At 34.7% G+C, this 18,006-nt stretch overlaps 2 protein-coding genes across 2 annotated transcripts in view; one reads left to right on the top strand and one right to left on the bottom strand.

The window, feature by feature from the left end:
* Positions 1 to 18,006, top strand: part of LOC145314214 (uncharacterized) — a 444,769-nt gene that overhangs the window by 311,494 nt on the left and 115,269 nt on the right. The gene's annotated exons all lie outside the window — the stretch shown is intronic.
* The window catches only part of Coq8 (ubiquinone biosynthesis protein COQ8, mitochondrial), a 40,216-nt gene that overhangs the window by 14,879 nt on the left and 7,331 nt on the right, over positions 1 to 18,006 (bottom strand). The window contains exons 6-10 of the mRNA XM_080154959.1: positions 14,176 to 14,239; positions 10,204 to 10,270; positions 7,628 to 7,761; positions 6,461 to 6,586; positions 5,978 to 6,106 (exon numbers count right to left, since the gene is read on the bottom strand). Of these exons, the coding sequence (XP_080011085.1) occupies positions 5,978 to 6,106; positions 6,461 to 6,586; positions 7,628 to 7,761; positions 10,204 to 10,270; positions 14,176 to 14,239 (520 nt within the window). The remainder of the gene's footprint in view (positions 1 to 5,977; positions 6,107 to 6,460; positions 6,587 to 7,627; positions 7,762 to 10,203; positions 10,271 to 14,175; positions 14,240 to 18,006) is intronic.

The raw sequence follows: 18,006 nt of genomic DNA, 5'->3' as shown, positions 1-18,006 counted from the left end.
TTTCAAATTCTCGAAAAAAATAACATGGTCTCAAATGATTCCAAATTGCCTAATTCGGCTAGAAATGCAATAAAATTTTTTTTTTGTGGCGACTGTAAACGGCTGCGGGCGGCGGGAGCGGCGGTCCCGCCGCCGTTTTTTTTAAAAGATACCAATAGTTGGGGTAATTAGTGACCCAGCCCAAAAGATTTCATCCAATTATCTCTAAAACTAAGGGAGTAGCACCCAAAATAAAAGTCGAAACAAAATTGTAAGTAAAGGGGGGGGGGGAAAATGTGGTGACTTGTCACACGACATACCAGCAATTTTATTTTGGGTGCTACGACCTTAGTTTTAGAGATAATTGGATGAAATCTTTTGGGCTGGGTCACTAATTACCCCAACTACTGGTATCTTTTAAAAAAACGGCTGCGTGACCGCCGCTCCCACCACCATTTACCGCCACCACCAAAAAAATTTTTTTATTGCATTTCTCGCCGAATTAGGCAATTTGGAATTATTTGAGACCATGTTATTTTTTTCAAAAATTTTTCGCCTTACAAGCAACCCTGTGGTGGATTTAGTCATTTTTTTCAAATTCTCGAAAAAATAACATGGTCTCAAATGATTCCAAATTGCCTAATTCAGCGAGAAATGCAATAAAAAAATTTTTTTGTGGCAGCTGTAAACGGCGGCGGGCGGCGGGAGCGGCGGTCCCGCCGCCGTTTTTTTAAAAAGATACCAATAGTTGGGGTAATTAGTGACCCAGCCCAAAAGATTTCATCCAATTATCTCTAAAACTAAGGGAGTAGCACCCAAAATAAATTGAAACAAAATTGTAAGTAAAGGGGGGGGGGGGGAAATGTGGTGACTCGTCACACGACATACCAGCAATTTTATTTTGGGTGCTACGACCTTAGTTTTAGAGATAATTGGATGAAGTCTTTTGGGCTGGGTCACTAATTACCCCAACTACTGGTATCTTTAAAATAACCGGCTGCGTGACCGCCGCTCCCGCCGCCATTTACCGCCGCCACCAAAAAATTTTTTTTTATTGCATTTCTCGCCAAATTAGGCAATTTGGAATCATTTGAGACCATGTTACTTTTTTCAAAAATTTTTCGCCTTACAAGCAACCCTGTGGGGGATTTAGTCATTTTTTTCAAATTCTCGAAAAAAATAACATGGTCTCAAATGATTCCAAATTGCCTAATTCAGCGAGAAATGCAAAATGCAAAAATGTGGTGACTCGTCACACGACATACCAGCAATTTTATTTTGGGTGCTACGACCTTAGTTTTAGAGATAATTGGATGAAATCTTTTGGGCTGGGTCACTAATTACCCCAACTACTGGTATCTTTAAAAAAAACGGCTGCGAGACCGCCGCTCCCGCCGCCCGCCGCCATTTACCGCCGCCACCAAAAAAAATTTTTTTATTGCATTTCTCGCTGAATTAGGCAATTTGGAATCATTTGAGACCATGTTATTTTTTTCAAAAATTTTTCGCCTTCCAAGCAACCCTGCGGGGGATTTAGTCATTTTTTTCAAATTCTCAAAAAAAATAACAAGGTCTCAAATGATTCCAAATTGCCTAATTCGGCGAGAAATGCATTAAAAAAAATTTTTTGGTGGCGGCGGTAAATGGCGAGTGGCTTCGGCGGGAGCGGCGGTCACGCAGCCGTTTTTTTTAAAGATACCAGTAGTTGGGGTAATTAGTGACCCAGCCCAAAAGATTTTATCCAATTATCTCTAAAACTAAGGTCGTAGCACCCAAAATAAAATTGCTGGTATGTCGTGTGACGAGTCACCACATTTCCCCCCCCCCCTTTACTTACAATTTTGTTTAGACTTTTATTTATTTGCCGCCGTTTACAGCCACCACAAAAAAAAAAATTTTATTGCATTTCTCGCTGAATTAGGCAATTTGAAATCATTTGAGACCATGTTATTTTTTTCGAGAATTTGAAAAAAATGACTAAATCCTCCACAAGGTTGCTTGTAAGCAAAAAAATAACATGGTCTCAAATGATTCCAAATTGCCCAATTCGGCGAGAAATGCATTAAAATTTTTTTTTTGGTGGCGGCGGTAAATGGCGGGAGCGGCGGTCACGCAGCCGTTTTTTTTAAAGATACCAATAGTTGGGGTAATTAGTGACCCAGCCCAAAAGATTTCATCCAATTATCTCTAAAACTAAGGTCGTAGCACCCAAAATAAAATTGCTGGTATGTCGTGTGACGAGTCACCACATTTCCCCCCCCCCCTTTACTTACAATTTTGTTTCGACTTTTATTTTGGGTGCTACTCCCTTAGTTTTAGAGATAATTGGATGAAATCTTTTGGGCTGGGTCACTAATTACCCCAACTATTGGTATCTTTTAAAAAAAACGGCGGCGGGACCGCCGCTCCCGCCGCCCGCCGCCGTTTACAGCAGCCACCAAAAAAAAATTTTTATTGCATTTCTCGCTGAATTAGGCAATTTGGAATCATTTGAGACCATATTATTTTTTTCGAGAATTTGAAAAAAATGACTAAATCCCCCACAGGGTTGCTTGGAAGGCAAAAAATTTTTGAAAAAAAATAACATGGTCTCAAATGATTCCAAATTGCCTAATTCGGCGAGAAATGCAATAAATTTTTTTTTTTTGGTGGCGGCGGTAAATGGCGGGGGGCGGCGGGAGCGGCGGTCACGCAGCCGTTTTTTTTAAAGATACCAGTAGTTGGGGTAATTAGTGACCCAGCCTAAAAGATTTCATCCAATTATCTCTTAAACTAAGGTCGTAGCACCCAAAATAAAATTGCTGGTATGTCGTGTGACAAGTCACCACATTTCCCCCCCCCCCCCTTTACTTACAATTTTGTTTCGACTTTTATTTTGGGTGCTACTCCCTTAGTTTTAGAGATAATTGGATGAAATCTTTTGGGCTGGGTCAGTAATTACCCCAACTATTGGTATCTTTTAAAAAAACGGCGGCGGGACCGCCGCTCGCAGCCGTTTACAGCCGCCACAAAAAAAATTTTTTTATTGCATTTCTCGCTGAATTAGGCAATTTGGAATCATTTGAGACCATGTTATTTTTTTCGAGAATTTTAAAAAAATGACTAAATCCCCCGCAGGGTTGCTTGTGAGGCGAAAAATTTTTGAAAAAAATAACATGGTCTCAAATGATTCCAAATTGCCTAATTCAGCGAGAAATGCAATAAAAAAAAATTTTTTAGTGGCGGCGGTAAATGGCGGCGGGCGGCGGGAGCGGCGGTCTCGCAGCCGTTTTTTTTAAAGATACCAGTAGTTGGGGTAATTAGTGACCCAGCCCAAAAGATTTCATCCAATTATCTCTTAAACTAAGGGAGTAGCACCCAAAATAAAATTGCTGGTATGTCGTGTGACGAGTCACCACATTTCCCCCCTCCCCCCTTTACTTACAATTTTGTTTCGACTTTTATTTTGGGTTATTTAGAGATAATTGGAGAAATCTTTTGGGCTGGGTCACTAATTACCCCAACTATTGGTATCTTTAAAAAAAAACGGCGGCGGGACCGCCGCTCCCGCCGCCCGCCGCCGTTTACAGCCGCCACAAAAAAAAATTTTTATTGCATTTCTTGCTGAATTAGGCAATTTGGAATCATTTGAGACCATGTTATTTTTTTTCGAGAATTTGAAAAAAATGACTAAATCCCCCACAGGGTTGCTTGTAAGGCGAAAAATTTTTGAAAAAAATAACATGGTCTCAAATGATTCCAAATTGCCTAATTCGGCGAGAAATGCAATAAAAAAAATTTTTTTGGTGGCGGCGGTAAATTGCGGCGGGCGGCGGGAGCGGCGGTCACGCAGCCGTTTTTTTTTAAAGATACCAGTAGTTGGGGTAATTAGTGACCCAGCCCAAAAGATTTCATCCAATTATCTCTAAAACTAAGGTCGTAGCACCCAAAATAAAATTGCTGGTATGTCGTGTGACGAGTCACCACATTTCCCCCCTCCCCCCTTTACTTACAATTTTGTTTCGACTTTTATTTTGGGTGCTACTCCCTTAGTTTTAGAGATAATTGGATGAAATCTTTTGGGCTGGGTCACTAATTACCCCAACTATTGGTATCTTTTAAAAAAAATGGCGGCGGGACCGCCGCTCCCGCCGCCCGCAGCCGTTTACAGCCGGCACAAAAAAAAAAATTTTTATTGCATTTCTCGCCGAATTAGGCAATTTGGAATCATTTGAGACCATGTTATTTTTTTCGAGAATTTGAAAAAATGACTAAATCCCCCGCAGGGTTGCTTGTAAGGCGAAAAATTTTAGAAAAAAATATCATGGTCTCAAATGATTCCAAATTGCCTAATTCAGCGAGAAATAAAATAAAAAAAATTTTTTGGTGGCGGCGGTAAATGGCGGCGGGCGGCGGGAGCGGCGGTCTCGCAGCCGTTTTTTTAAAGATACCAATAGTTGGGGTAATTAGTGACCCAGCCCAAAAGATTTCATCCAATTATCTCTAAAACTAAGGGAGTAGCACCCAAAATAAAATTGCTGCAAGTTGTTTATGAGAAACACCCTATAGTATAATCCACCCGCCCCCCCCCCCAAAAAAAAAATTAGGGGTTTGGGGGTGAGTGGGTGGTCAACGATAATTATAAAATCAAATATAGGCCTACAAAACTTGTATCCTAAGGTTTGCTCCATTTATCTCAAGTCGTTTATGAGAAACACCCTATAGTATAATTCACCCGCCCCCCCCCCCAAATTAGGGGTTTTGGGGTGGGTGGGTGGTCAACGAAAATTCTAAAATCAAATATAGGCCTACAAAACTTGTATCCTAAGGTTTGCTCCATTTATCTCAAGTCGTTTATGAGAAACACCCTATAGTATAATTCACCCGCCCCCCCCCCCCAAATTAGGGGTTTTGGGGTGGGTGGGTGGTCAACGATAATTCTAAAATCAAATATAGGCCTACAAAACTTGTATCCCAAGGTTTGCTCCATTTATCTCAAGTCGTTTATGAGAAACACCCTATAGTATAATTCACCCGCCCCCCCCCCCCCCAAATTAGGGGTTTTGGGGTGGGTGGGTGGTCAACGATAATTCTAAAATCAAATATAGGCCTACAAAACTTGTATCCCAAGGTTTGCTCCATTTATCTCAAGTTGTTTATGAGAAACACCATATAGTATAATTCACCCGCCCCCCCCCCCCAAATTAGGGGTTTTGGGGTGGGTGGGTGGTCAACGATAATTCTAAAATCAAATATAGGCCTACAAAACTTGTATCCCAAGGTTTGCTCCATTTATCTCAAGTCGTTTATGAGAAACACCCTATAGTATAATTCACCCGCCCCCCCCCCCCCAAAATTAGGGGTTTTGGGGTGGGTGGGTGGTCAACGATAATTCTAAAATCAAATATAGGCCTACAAAACTTGTATCCCAAGGTTTGCTCCATTTATCTCAAGTCGTTTATGAGAAACATCCTATAGTATAATCCACCCGCCCCCCCCCCAAAAAAAATTTTTTTGGGGGGGGGTGGGGGGTCGACGATAATTTTAAAAGTAACTTTGGCCCCATAGAAGCTTATATCCAAAATTAGCTCCCTCTAGCTCTAAGGGTTCTCGAGTAAACCCCCCCCCCCTGCCCAAATGGTTATTTTCCACATCCCCCTTGCATGTATTTTAATAAAAATTCTTTAGAATAAAAATTTATATGCATGTGTTCTTAATAATGTTTATTTTCCAAATTTTACCCTTTTAAATAAAACTTAGTATAGAGCTGCTAGTTTAATAAAATAATAGAATAATTAGGGATATAGAGTATACCTGGATATTAAAAAAGCCTTATAGGGAAAATCGTTTTCTATTTAGGTTACTATCATGGGCATCATGTAATGATTAGTTCGTTCATCTAGTATGAGGGGAAGGAATGAGGTTATTTTAGCCAGCTACGAGTTTCACCTTATTACAGAATATATAAAACTGGTGTAACATACAAGTAATAATATCCATTAGAATAATCTAATGTTACCTGTGTACCATCAAGAAGAACAGCTCTATGAACCTGACCAATACTGGCCGCTGCGAATGGTTTCAAATCAAATTCTTTGTACTTTTGCATCCAATCAGAGCCGAGCTCACCTGTCATTACTTTCTCCAACTAAAGTAAGGCAGTAAAATAAATATAGCAAGTCATTATTTTTGGAAATTTTAATATAAGGTTAGGTGCAAAATTAGTTTTCATCAATATTTACTTCTTTGAGGAAAATTCTGCTCTTTGTATCTTTGGTTGAAAATCAGAGAAATGTCGACTAAGACATGTTAAATTTTAAATTATGACAAGCTTACTATTTCTGGAAAAGACATATATAACCCTACATAACGTTTTGTTTTGGACAAAAACTTATTGAAAATAATAAAAAAGAAAAAATTTGATAAATGAACATTAATAAATCCTAGGTACTTCTTTTAACGTAGACATTTGGAAACATAAAACAACTGACAAAATTCGTACCTGCCATTTTGGCATAAAATCAGCTGACTCCCTGACACGATCAAAGATGGCGGACAAAGCTGGTGACATGATGGTATTGTCCTGTACACTTAAAATCTGTCCCAACTTAAGTGCAGCACCTCGTACCTAAATAGAAAGTTAATCCTATTAGTATGAAGAAAAAACAATCCACCTTCCCTCTTTTGCTCCACCAAATCTAAGGAGCATGACCAGACTTTTGTATAAATAATGAAAATTGAGAAGGTATAACCAGAGGTGGTTTCTTTAAAAAAATTAAGGTCGCTTATTGAGGCAAAATTGTTTTTGTGAAAAATCCTCTAAAATTACATAAAAATCTACAAAAATTAAACAAAATCATATGTTAATAACCCTTTTATGATTTAATTTAATTTTTGTAGATTTTTTATAAAAATAATTTTGTCACACTGAGCGTCCTTAATTTTTAAAAGAATCCACCTCAGGTATGCTGAGGACGAAGCCTCCAGATTGTGTAAAAGCACATGAATCAAACATGTTTATTTATTCCACAAACAGGGATAAAAAACATCTTGTTATTTCTTTCTTATATTTGTTACTTTATCGGAAAATGTAACAAAAATCACGTAAAAGTAATAATTTATTTTATATTTTGAAATTAATTAGCGTATTTCACCAAAAGGGGGGGAGTATATTGTAACAATATCGTATTTTTAGCATTTAGTACTTTTAGCAACATCCTAGAAAGTTAAAATTTACATTTAGCATTCCAGAAACAGGCAGTATAAAGGCCCGGGGACTAAAGGGATAGGACAATGTCTGAAAAATGATGTAAATTCCCAATGAAGATACAAAAAATTTCCCCTACTGTAGATTTCAATTGGTGGTTGAAACGATTGGACACTCAACTTAATAAACTAACCACTAAAAATTCAACAATAGTCCCCAAAGTTGAATAAGAAAACTTCATTTTAAACATTGGGGACTAGTATAATTAACAGCCAAATGTCTCCTCCCTCCCTTATAAAACAGTCTAATTGTAATTTAGTGGGCACAATTACAATTTGGCTTCCAAATACCTGTTTAGAAAAAGGGCATGTTTTGGGCCATTTGAATGGTAGTTTGTTTATCCCACCTCCTAGTTTAGAGCCAAAAGAAGGGTTCTTAATAATTCAAAAAGCTACTACTCACCCTGCATAGTGTTGCTACAATTCTTTCAGCATTAGCCTCGTTCAAAACCAAGCTTCCATCAAGTTTAGCATTTGAAGTGGGTTCCTTCCTAATACCTATAGCTCTTCTGGAGGCCTCCGCCAAAATACCAACACCTAACATTATATAAGCTTAAAATCTAAAAATAGAAGATCTCTATGACACGTGTATCTTTCCCAGGTATATGAAATAGTTTGCAAGAGTTTGGTTGCAGCAGAATTTAGGATGCTTTCGCACAAAGTACCCTAGTAAGCACTGGTGACTCCCCTCTTCCTGATTACATCATATGTAATAAATAGAAAATGCGGGGGGTGGGGGGTAGTTTTCCGTCAGGAAAAAGCATAAGTTAATTTGGGATTGGAGGGTAGCACAGCAGGTATAGGCAAAGAAGGGTTCTGCCACCCGCAAGGGTTACTCCCTCCCCCACCTAATTTTCAATTTCTTTCAATAATAGGAGGGAGGTTATCATTGCTCAACCGGCACTTACAGCACCGACTTTAGGTTATTGACCTGCAGAGGCAAGAATAAAACTTTTTATTAATGTAATAATTAAATTATTTAAATTATCTAAACATAGGTAATATAGGTTTTAAAGGAAATTATTAAATATCACTTATTCTAATCTTGAACCAATAACAAAACTTTTAATTTATCTAAACATTTTATAAAGATTTTGCTTGAAGCAAAGCGGTTGACAAAAAAATAACATCAATCAATGAATTCTGATTTCCAACTTAGCAAATTACTATGAAACAAGGATATATCCTAGTGTTCCAATGACCGAGTAATAAATTAGTATAAAATAAAGCTAATCAAAGCCAATGAAAGCTCAACAACATTTTAGTTCAAAGTCATGAAAATGTTTTCTTTGATAGAAAGATGATATTTTGCGTCAAGTCTCAAAACAAAAACAAAGTTAGTTGAAAAATAAGATACAAAATGATCCAATTAATTTATATCAGTTTTGCTGCAAATAAATCAAACTAAATAATATATTACAGCCAATTATAACCAATAAATAATATTACCAAGTGTAACGTTCATAGACGCGAAGCTAAACAACTTCTTACGATAGAAAAATCTTATCGTCCTAAGGTCAAATTAAACATTTAAAAATAAGAACAATAAAAGGGGGGGGGGGGTTTAATGCAACCATCTCGTAATCAGTGAGCAAATGGCACTTAGAATTCGAATTTCGATCTAAACTTTTGCATGAGTAATCCTTGGTAGGTCTATTTTCCCTAAATCGAACAAAAAGTTGGAAAAGTAACGGCTGACGGCTCAGCCATTTAGCCGTTTTTTTGCCTATTTTCAGGGTAAATTCATCATCAATTACGTAGGAATCAACTATTTAAAACATATTTTTCGTTTAATTCATGTTAAATAATAGCAATAACCATTTTTAAAACTTCTACTACCAACAGCTACCGTTTAGAACCGTTTGATAGCGTTTTGGAGTGGCAACGAGAATAAGGTGGAGATAGGTTTCGTGAATAATTTGTACTATAGATATACAAAAAATGGCAAAACTGCTGAGCCGCCAGCCGTTAGCCGTTACTTTTCCCACTTTTTGTTCGATTTAGGGAAAATAAACCTACCAAGGATTACTAATGCAAAATTTCAGATGGAAATTCGAATTCTAAGTGCCATTTGCTCACTGATTACGAGATGGTTGCATTAAACCCCCCCCCCCCCCCCCCCCTTATTCTATCAAGAAAGATAATAATCTTCATATTTATAAATGTAATAATTATAGAGTTGCTCGATTTAAAACTATACCACATTGTTACAGGCATCCCTAAGATACTTAATATATACGCCATAGCTATTCAACCAGAAACTGTAGAAAAGTTTTGCTTCGAACAATAATGTTTATGTTTTCTTATTCATTTAAAAGGTAAAGCGTAGACATTATAATTAACATAGAAATAAACGTCTTATCATAAAACTACGTTTCTTTTTTCATACGTTTTAAAATGGTTATTTATTCATTGCCCAAACGTTGAAGTTATTAGGTAAATCATTATCTAAAATTTTTAAAAACCGCACAGCATAAAGTTTCATTTTTTTAAAAGTTATCAATGTTCTAAACTAATAGTGGTATGGGGGAACGGGGGGTCTGAGGAGAATATTTAAATTTAAGTTGTCATAATTTTGTGACGGGTTAGGGGGAGATTTTGTAATTGTGGGGGTAGTCCCATCCATCAAAAATATGGCTTTAAACCTAAACTTCATGAAAAGTATGCTAAATAAATCCAGCAGTTTGCAACATTTTAAGGTTGAAAAGGGCAGAAAGATATTCTTTGTATTTTATATATTGAGAAGCATTTTAAATTATTTTGTATACTTTGGACTTAAACACCGTATTTGAAAACCTAATCTCATGCTGTTAAAATGGGAAAAATATACTTTTGATTCTATCAATATCATTTCAAGATACCTTTCATAATATAACTAACCAGTTAGGTAAGTCAGTCTATCTAAAAATATAAATTTCTTCAGCTTTTTTTTTACATGATAAGATCAAATTGTTGTTTTTATTTAAATAAATATTTTACCTAATCCAACACCAAGACTACCAAATGACATTACTCTGGACAAGCGGGTGGCTGGTACTGTTCTTTCCTACAAAAAAATGATAGTACAATATTATCAGTCTATTTTTCTACAAGAAAAAAGCTGATTCTCGGCTGCTATCAGAGATAGATGGTTAAAATTTCATATGGTGATTATCTAGACGAAGAAACACTTTTAAAGAAGTTTATAGTAATTGAAGTATTTTTAATTTTTATATCAATATTAAAAATAAAATTTTAAAAATTAAAACATCCCTGCATAAGGATGCTGCGATCTTTGTTTTTTTTATTTTAAGTTTGAAGTTAAACATCAAACATTTTGAAGAATATGGGGAAAAAGTTTGTTGTATTTTAATTATTTACAAACAAAAAACTTAAATAACGTTATATCAAATTGAATTCCAAAACTTTTTAACAATTTAAAAATATGCGTACTCTTTAGGTTTTATAAGAAATTAAATTTAAATTGTAGAAAGTACGAAAAGAAATGAAACAACCCTTTAAACTTAGACTTCCTTACATCGTAACGATAAAAGTAACGCGTTGATTATTTTTTTCTTTTCATAAAATTTTAGATTCTGGGTGCTTTCCTACTATGGGAGAGCTGAGTAGGAAAGACAAGAATCTAAATTCAACCCAAAATATTTATAAAGCTTCCATGAAAATAACAACTAATTCGGACTATAATCTTTTTTGCAGTTTGTGGGAGAAATTCAAGCAATATAAGCTTGTCTGCTTAGACATATAATATTATAATGAACTGAGATACTGCTTTACAAACAATCCTTGCTTTTTTCTAACCGTAGGTATGTACTTTGTAATATTGTTCATTTGGTTTTACTTTAACTTAATTTGCTTAAAAGTACAATAGTTACTTTTTAGGTCTTTTTAAATCTTAACCAAATTTTCAAAAATATTTAGTTTTGACGTAATTACATTATAAATATTTAATATTTAAGTGCCAAATCTATAAAATTATTTAAATATTCTAGTTGAATGCGTGAAGGTGTTATATTTGTACGCTATTTGTATTTTTGACCTTCACATACTTTTTAGAAATAAAGCTTACTTAATAAAATAATTTTCAAGATTTAAAATATCACTTATTTGTATGGACTGATCATTCCATGCTTTTTAATAAAACGTCTTCGGAATTTGGGGAGTTAAATGCAGGGAGTAAGGGAGGGGACAATGGGCAATTAATTCAATATAAGAGTTATCAAAGAAAGGGCATGAAATCCAGTTTAATCCAATAAAGGGGGGAGGCGGATGTGCCACTTTTTGAAACCAAAACTAAAAGTCAAAGGAACTCAACTAAAAAAAGAGTTACAGGTCTGAGATTTTGCATGGCAGTTGCTTTATAGGGTTACAATAAGGAACAGTGAAGAAACGGCGGCGAATCCGGCGAAAACCGCCGAGAAATTGCAAAAAAAAAATCGGCGGGAAACGGCGGTTTTCGGCGGTTGCGCCGCCGTTTCTTCACAGTTCCATATTGTACCTCTATAAAGCAACTGCCATGCAAAATCTCAGACCTGTAACTCTTTTTTTTAGTTGAGTTCCTATGTTGACTTTTAGTTTTGGTTTCAAAAAGTGGCACATCCGCCTCCCCCCTTTGTAGGAAATTATAAAGGGATTGTTAATTGAATAATAGATTTCCATAGCGTCATGTAAAGTGAAATCACAACTTGTTTTTGATGAAATATATTGAGGTTTTTTGTTGTGATTTTTATATTAAAAGATTATTAGACCCGGCCAGCTGCTAGCAAGAATATGACTGCCCCTTTTTATTCTGTTTATTTCCCTTGCCCCTTGCCCCCGCCTCCCTTCTCCCTTCTCACCGTCTGCTGCATTCCAAACTAACACAACGAGTGTTTATTTCCCTTCCCCCCACTTCCCTTATCCCTTCTCCCCGTCTGCAATATTCAAAACATACATAACGAGTAGCGGCATTCTATGCGCAAGTCCCCAAACTCAGTCAGAAACTGCTAAATTCTTGCACATTCCCTTTAAGCCAGTCCCCAAAGTCTGAGACTCCTAAAAATTGAATATTCGATCCATTGTCCCCTCCCTTACTCCCTGAGTTAAATGTGTAAGTGGATATGGGTTTTGGGTGTAGATTATCCGAGTCTACCTGTAGCATCAAAAGATTTGATTAAATGAAGAAGATTCACTGTAAAGGAGAACCATATCGGTTCAGCGGTTACCAAGATCCTTCGCTACAGACAAAAAAGCTTACTATTTTATAGGATAGGATTATTTTTGTAGATTTTGAATGTGATTTTGAAGGATTTTTTAAAAAGAATCCACTTCTGCTTTACTCAAGCTAGCTAAAGTTCTGCACAGAATAACGTTTAACGTCAACCAAAAACAAAACCTTCCTCTATTAATTTTATATCATCTCCGCAAAAAGGACCACTATAGTGAACACAAAAAACAACAATGATGGGGTTATTATGGTATAATCTGCATTTTTAAAAGTATTATCAGAGGATACTAAAGAGATTGACTATACACGTTGTTTTTCAATAATTGATCAATTATCTTTATTATCAATTTCTTGTTTATCCATCTATTTAGGAATGAATGTTATTAAATATGATTCATTATTTGTGGTAGCATCTCTACAAGCTACAATTGACGGACAAGTCTCCTTTCTTTGCACCATTTACATGAGATGTGTGAATATTCTTTTTTAAATCTAATGCCTTAAACTAATCAAAAGCCGTCAAATTACTCATTATAGCAAAAAATGTCTAAAACTCTCAACTTAAATTAAGAAGAAATTAATAGAAAATTCTTTGTCTAATACATAAAACTAAGAAAGCTTCCATAAATTTTCTTGTTACAGGGACAACATCTGAAAATGTTATTCTTGATGTAGTATAAATATTAAATATATCTATCTAAGTGTACCAAGTATTTTTTGACCTTATCTATAAACAGGATTACTCTATTTCTAGGTGTAAACTACGCAAGGAGATAACTTAACCCAGCGAAACTTTTTAAAAAAGGTAGCATGCTACGTTGTTTGATATCGTTGGCGATAAACGTTGGAAAATCGTCCTTTCAAGCAAAAGGTAGCATGCGAGTTCGCCATCGATATCGTAGCATAGTATAAATTAAAAGAGCGCGCGATAGAGAGAGAGCGCGAGAGAGAGAGACACAGAGAGAGAGAGACAGAGAGAGAGAGAGAGAGAGAGAGAGAGAGAGAGAGAGAGAGAGAGAGAGAGAGAGAGATCATACCATTCCCGGCTTAATTTAATGAAGAGTAATATATGTCTCTCTCTCTCGCGCTCTTTTAATTTAAACTACTCTGCTACGATATCGATGGCGAACTCGCATGCTACCTTTTGCTTGAAAGGACGATTTTCCAACGTTTATCGCCAACGATATTGATAAACAAAATCCGTCAAAAATAAGAATCCGGAATCCGCGGGGAATCCGTTTTATTTTTGGACGGATTCTTGTAAGAATCCGAATCCGGTCAAAATTAGACGGATTGCCATCCCTAGTTCTTACAATGATAATCAATCAGACATCATTTAAAATATAGCATGCAGGAATATAGATAAGGGACAATTGATATAAAATATTTTTTTTGACTGTCATGGACTATGACCAATGTAAGTTTCTTATTTTTGGCTAATTATTGGCACTAGTGCATAAAATGCCATTAAAATGTTATTGTTCCACCAGACGAAATTAATTGAGCAACACTAAGTTCATTATGAACAAAATTCTGATCTAATGTTCTTGATATATTGTTGTAATTTTTCTAGATATATTTGGTTTGAAAAATGATTATGTTAGAGCTCTAATATTGAATTTATTGCCCATTGTCACATCCCTATATACTTATTTTTCATAGTTGTATCTATTCCCTTTACTCTATGTGAAAACTTTAGTCAATACAACAACAAACTACCTAATTATAAAGTAAACGTATTTTCTTACCTTTGCTCTACTTGTTAATTTGACATCATTAATGACGACACCATCAGGACTACGTTTCTCTTCTCTAAAATTTAAATAATCAAGAATGACAATATCCATAAATCAAAGGAATAAATAAAATTTAAAATACTCCTAACTAAGATGGATTTCTAAAGTAAAAACAAGAATTGAAACCTTTAAAGGACAAAGCATAAATAAAATGTTGATTTAAGTACCATCAGTAGATTGAAATAAGAATAACAGCAACCAAAAAGATCTAAAATACTCAGACAAATCTACAAAGGAACATTGACAAATATCAATTAGTAGACAAAAAATGTAAAAAAATCGACGTAAATATGCTGTAAAATAAACAAGCTGTTTTGTCTTATCTTGTAATGTGAAACCTAATTTATTGACTTTACTTCGATTATATTTTAAAAAAACAAATGGAGGAGTAGGTTGCGCTTAAAATCCGTAAAGGTTGTGAGTTTTAAGTTAAAAACAGTAGTAGAACGATAAAAATTTAAGTTAACTTTAAAAAAAATTTTTGTCTATAGTTCTTTTCAATAAGAAATTCACATATCTAGGGAATATTACCGTTCTACTACGATTTTAAGCCTTAAAACTCACACCTTTACGGATTTTCAGCACAACCTACTCTTACTCTTTTTACTTACGTCATGGTGCTTATAAATAAGAAGCTATGCCGTAAAAAAGAAAAGAATTCGTACTTTCAAATACAAGTAAAAAGAATATATTAAAATATAAATTGAGCTGATTAAAAGCATTTAAAGACAGTCAATTAAAAGTTAGTTTTAATCTTTTTTACTTAAACTTCGTACTTTTTAGGATATTGTTAAAAACTTAAATGAAAATAAAATATTTCAAATTACAGTACATTCTCTCTTTTTTAACTTGGACAATTATATCCATATTTAGGTATATTATGTAAGTATTAGTTTAACGACAACATCCATAAAGCGAAGCTCTGAAACGGTATAACAAACGAAATCAACAATTGTAAAGTGTCAGAACTGAATAAGCAGAATATAGATGTATAAATCTATACAAAATTAAAAGTAAATTTGTTTCAAAACTGTTAATTGATTAAATAGTTGCTACGCTACCTAAATCGTACCTAATTGTTATGCAAAGTTTAAAATCGATATGAATATTCTAACAACGCACACTTATTGGATTTAACCAACCAAAGAATTTTTTATCCAATCTTAACCAGACAAATGCCATCTAGCTAAAAAAGATGCGTAGATTTCATTTATGGCAACCAGAAAATCCGCAGAAATCGAATTAACGAGATCCAAAAAAGTTTCATTAAAAAAAACCTTACACCAAAAAGAACAAACAATAAATATAACGACGACTTAGTTTCTTTTTCCTATTTAATACGAATTTTTAAAACTAATTTTCAGGCATGCATGTATTTTATAATATTCTTTTCTGAGAAACATAAAAAGGATTTTTAACATGAACAAAAAGCTTCTTTTAGTTCTAATGAAAGATACTCTTTTTTTATTGTAATAAAATTACTTTTGTACATTAAAAAAACCCGCATTGTCTCTATTTTATATTTAAACATGCATGTTGTAATGATTAATAAAATCCAGCCATTTGATATACCTAGAAAGAAAAAAAAGATTATTTTCTCCCTGTGGGCAAAAGAAATTTTTAATTATAAGGGTGAAAAAAAGGTTTTTGAAAAATATAGTGAATTATTAAAAAGTGAGGTGACATAGTAATATAAAAATAATCGGGTGTAGTCCTTTTCGTAACATCGCACCTTATGGGGCGATTCTTTGTATTTAAAACAGTAGCTTATCTCCTAATTCTAGCCCTTGCGGGGGGGCTCTAACCCCGCGGAGCCAATTACCTAACCCTGTGGGGCAATCACCTAACCAAATATAACCTAACCTAACCTAAAATAACCTATAAAAAGCCATTTTAAAAATACGACGAATCACCCCTTATGGGGCCATTCCCAAATAATTAAATATGTTTTTTTTTGTGGGACAGTCATTCATTTAGTAGCGAAGCATTGTTATGAAAATTAAATGCCTTTAATTTTTTCAGCAGCTTATTGTTAATGGCTCCAATACTGTATACTATATCTGTATGTTTATTAGCTCTCTCCATTTCTTCTTTTTGGTATTAAATCTTGTTAGATAAACTTTTTTTCTGTACTGAGAATTTTTAATTTTTGATTACTTTGTTTCCAAGTGACATAAAACAGGCCTTTAATTACTGATTAAAACTGTGTCTTATTTATGCATAATTTTTTTCACTTTGGGGACACCCTAAAAAGGTTAAAAATAAAAATACTTTGTTTTGTCAGGTATGTGCAAGGGTGTGTTTATTGTTTACCCCCCTCCCCACATACACACACCCAAAACGCATTTGGGGATGTCATAGGCACCATGTATATTTAAGAAGAAAAAAATGTTATTTTACTCACCCCCCCCCCCCTAACCAAAAAATTTACCAACAACCATTTTTGTGGAAGTATTTACCCTCCCTTCCCCAAATAAAATAGGATTTTAAAGAATTTCGTCTTTTTATCTCCCTCACCCAAATAAAAAAGCTTTGATGTCCATGATCATGGCTTTGAATACAATATAGTTCCACCTGATAAAACAATGTAATAGTTTGTTGGATCATATGGCCTTTAAAGTAAATAATGCATTGGGTTTGTCCAAACAATGTCTGTATCAAGACATTAATAATATTTTTAGGTGTTTCTAAACAAATTATATTCTAAGACAAAAAGAAGTAGGATTGTCTAAATTATTTTAAAAAAACAAAAAACAGTTAGCTTGCACCATAAAAATATCTGTTTTGATAAATAATCTTATCTTATATCATACAGGGTGTTTTTTTTTAATAGGACAAAAGTATTAACCCATTAGTGCCGAGCGCCACTTTTATGGGCCAATCGAGCTGAAAATCTCAGGGAAGCTTTATAATGGTAAAAACGGAAAACATATTTTTTTGTTTTGCTCTAGTGGCGTGCACAGGAAAGTTGCAAAAAAACCGGCAAAAAAATGAAAAATGTAATTTTTGAACGCCCAAAGTGAGATGAACACTTTTTAGTACTTTGATACAATCCGTAATTGAAAACTACACAACCTCATGTAATGTATAGAGCTAAAAGTAATATACAAAGCGATTTATATCCAATTTAGTGTTTCGGCTATAGGTGCTGCCGTTTTCGGTTAAAAAAACCTGTTTCTTGAAGTTTTAAAACACACACACTACAAAAAAAGAACATATAAAAATTGGGTAATTCATATGGTAGTGCGAATGGGGCGCTTGTCCAATATTATGGCATGGAGATCGCTCTTCTATGAGTACTACTTAAAATCCTACTTTTACTGCAATACAAATAGACATTCTCAGCGTCGGCTTGTCAGTGAAGAATGCTTTTCCTTTTATTCCCACAAGTATAATACGAATTTCACCCGTGGCAGTTCAACAAATACCCACGTGCGGTATTATATTGCTTTAAGCTAAGAATAAATGGCTGGTTAGGATGTTCGATCTATATCATATAAGTATATTAAGCACTTAAGAAGGAAGATGGTTTTATGAAGTGTATTTACATTACAAGTGAATCAGTTAAGTATGAAATATTTACAGGATAGGAGATAATAAACATAAGTAGTGTAGGACAGAAAAGTGCCCTAAGTCCAAAGCATCTAATTGTACATAGTGTTAGATCTCTAACATAAGACCTAGGCACAATTCATGCTAAGTACTAAGGGACCTAAATTTAAACTACAATGCATGCTAAATTAACTAAGATCATTACCTTTAAGCCAGGAGAAGAACTTGATA

Source organism: Acartia tonsa, chromosome 3, assembly GCF_053477335.1.
Source record: "Acartia tonsa isolate MP-2025a chromosome 3, ASM5347733v1, whole genome shotgun sequence".
Lineage (NCBI taxonomy): Eukaryota > Metazoa > Arthropoda > Copepoda > Calanoida > Acartiidae > Acartia > Acartia tonsa.
Note: the sequence above shows the minus strand (reverse complement) of the source record. Positions and strands in the feature narration are given on the sequence as shown.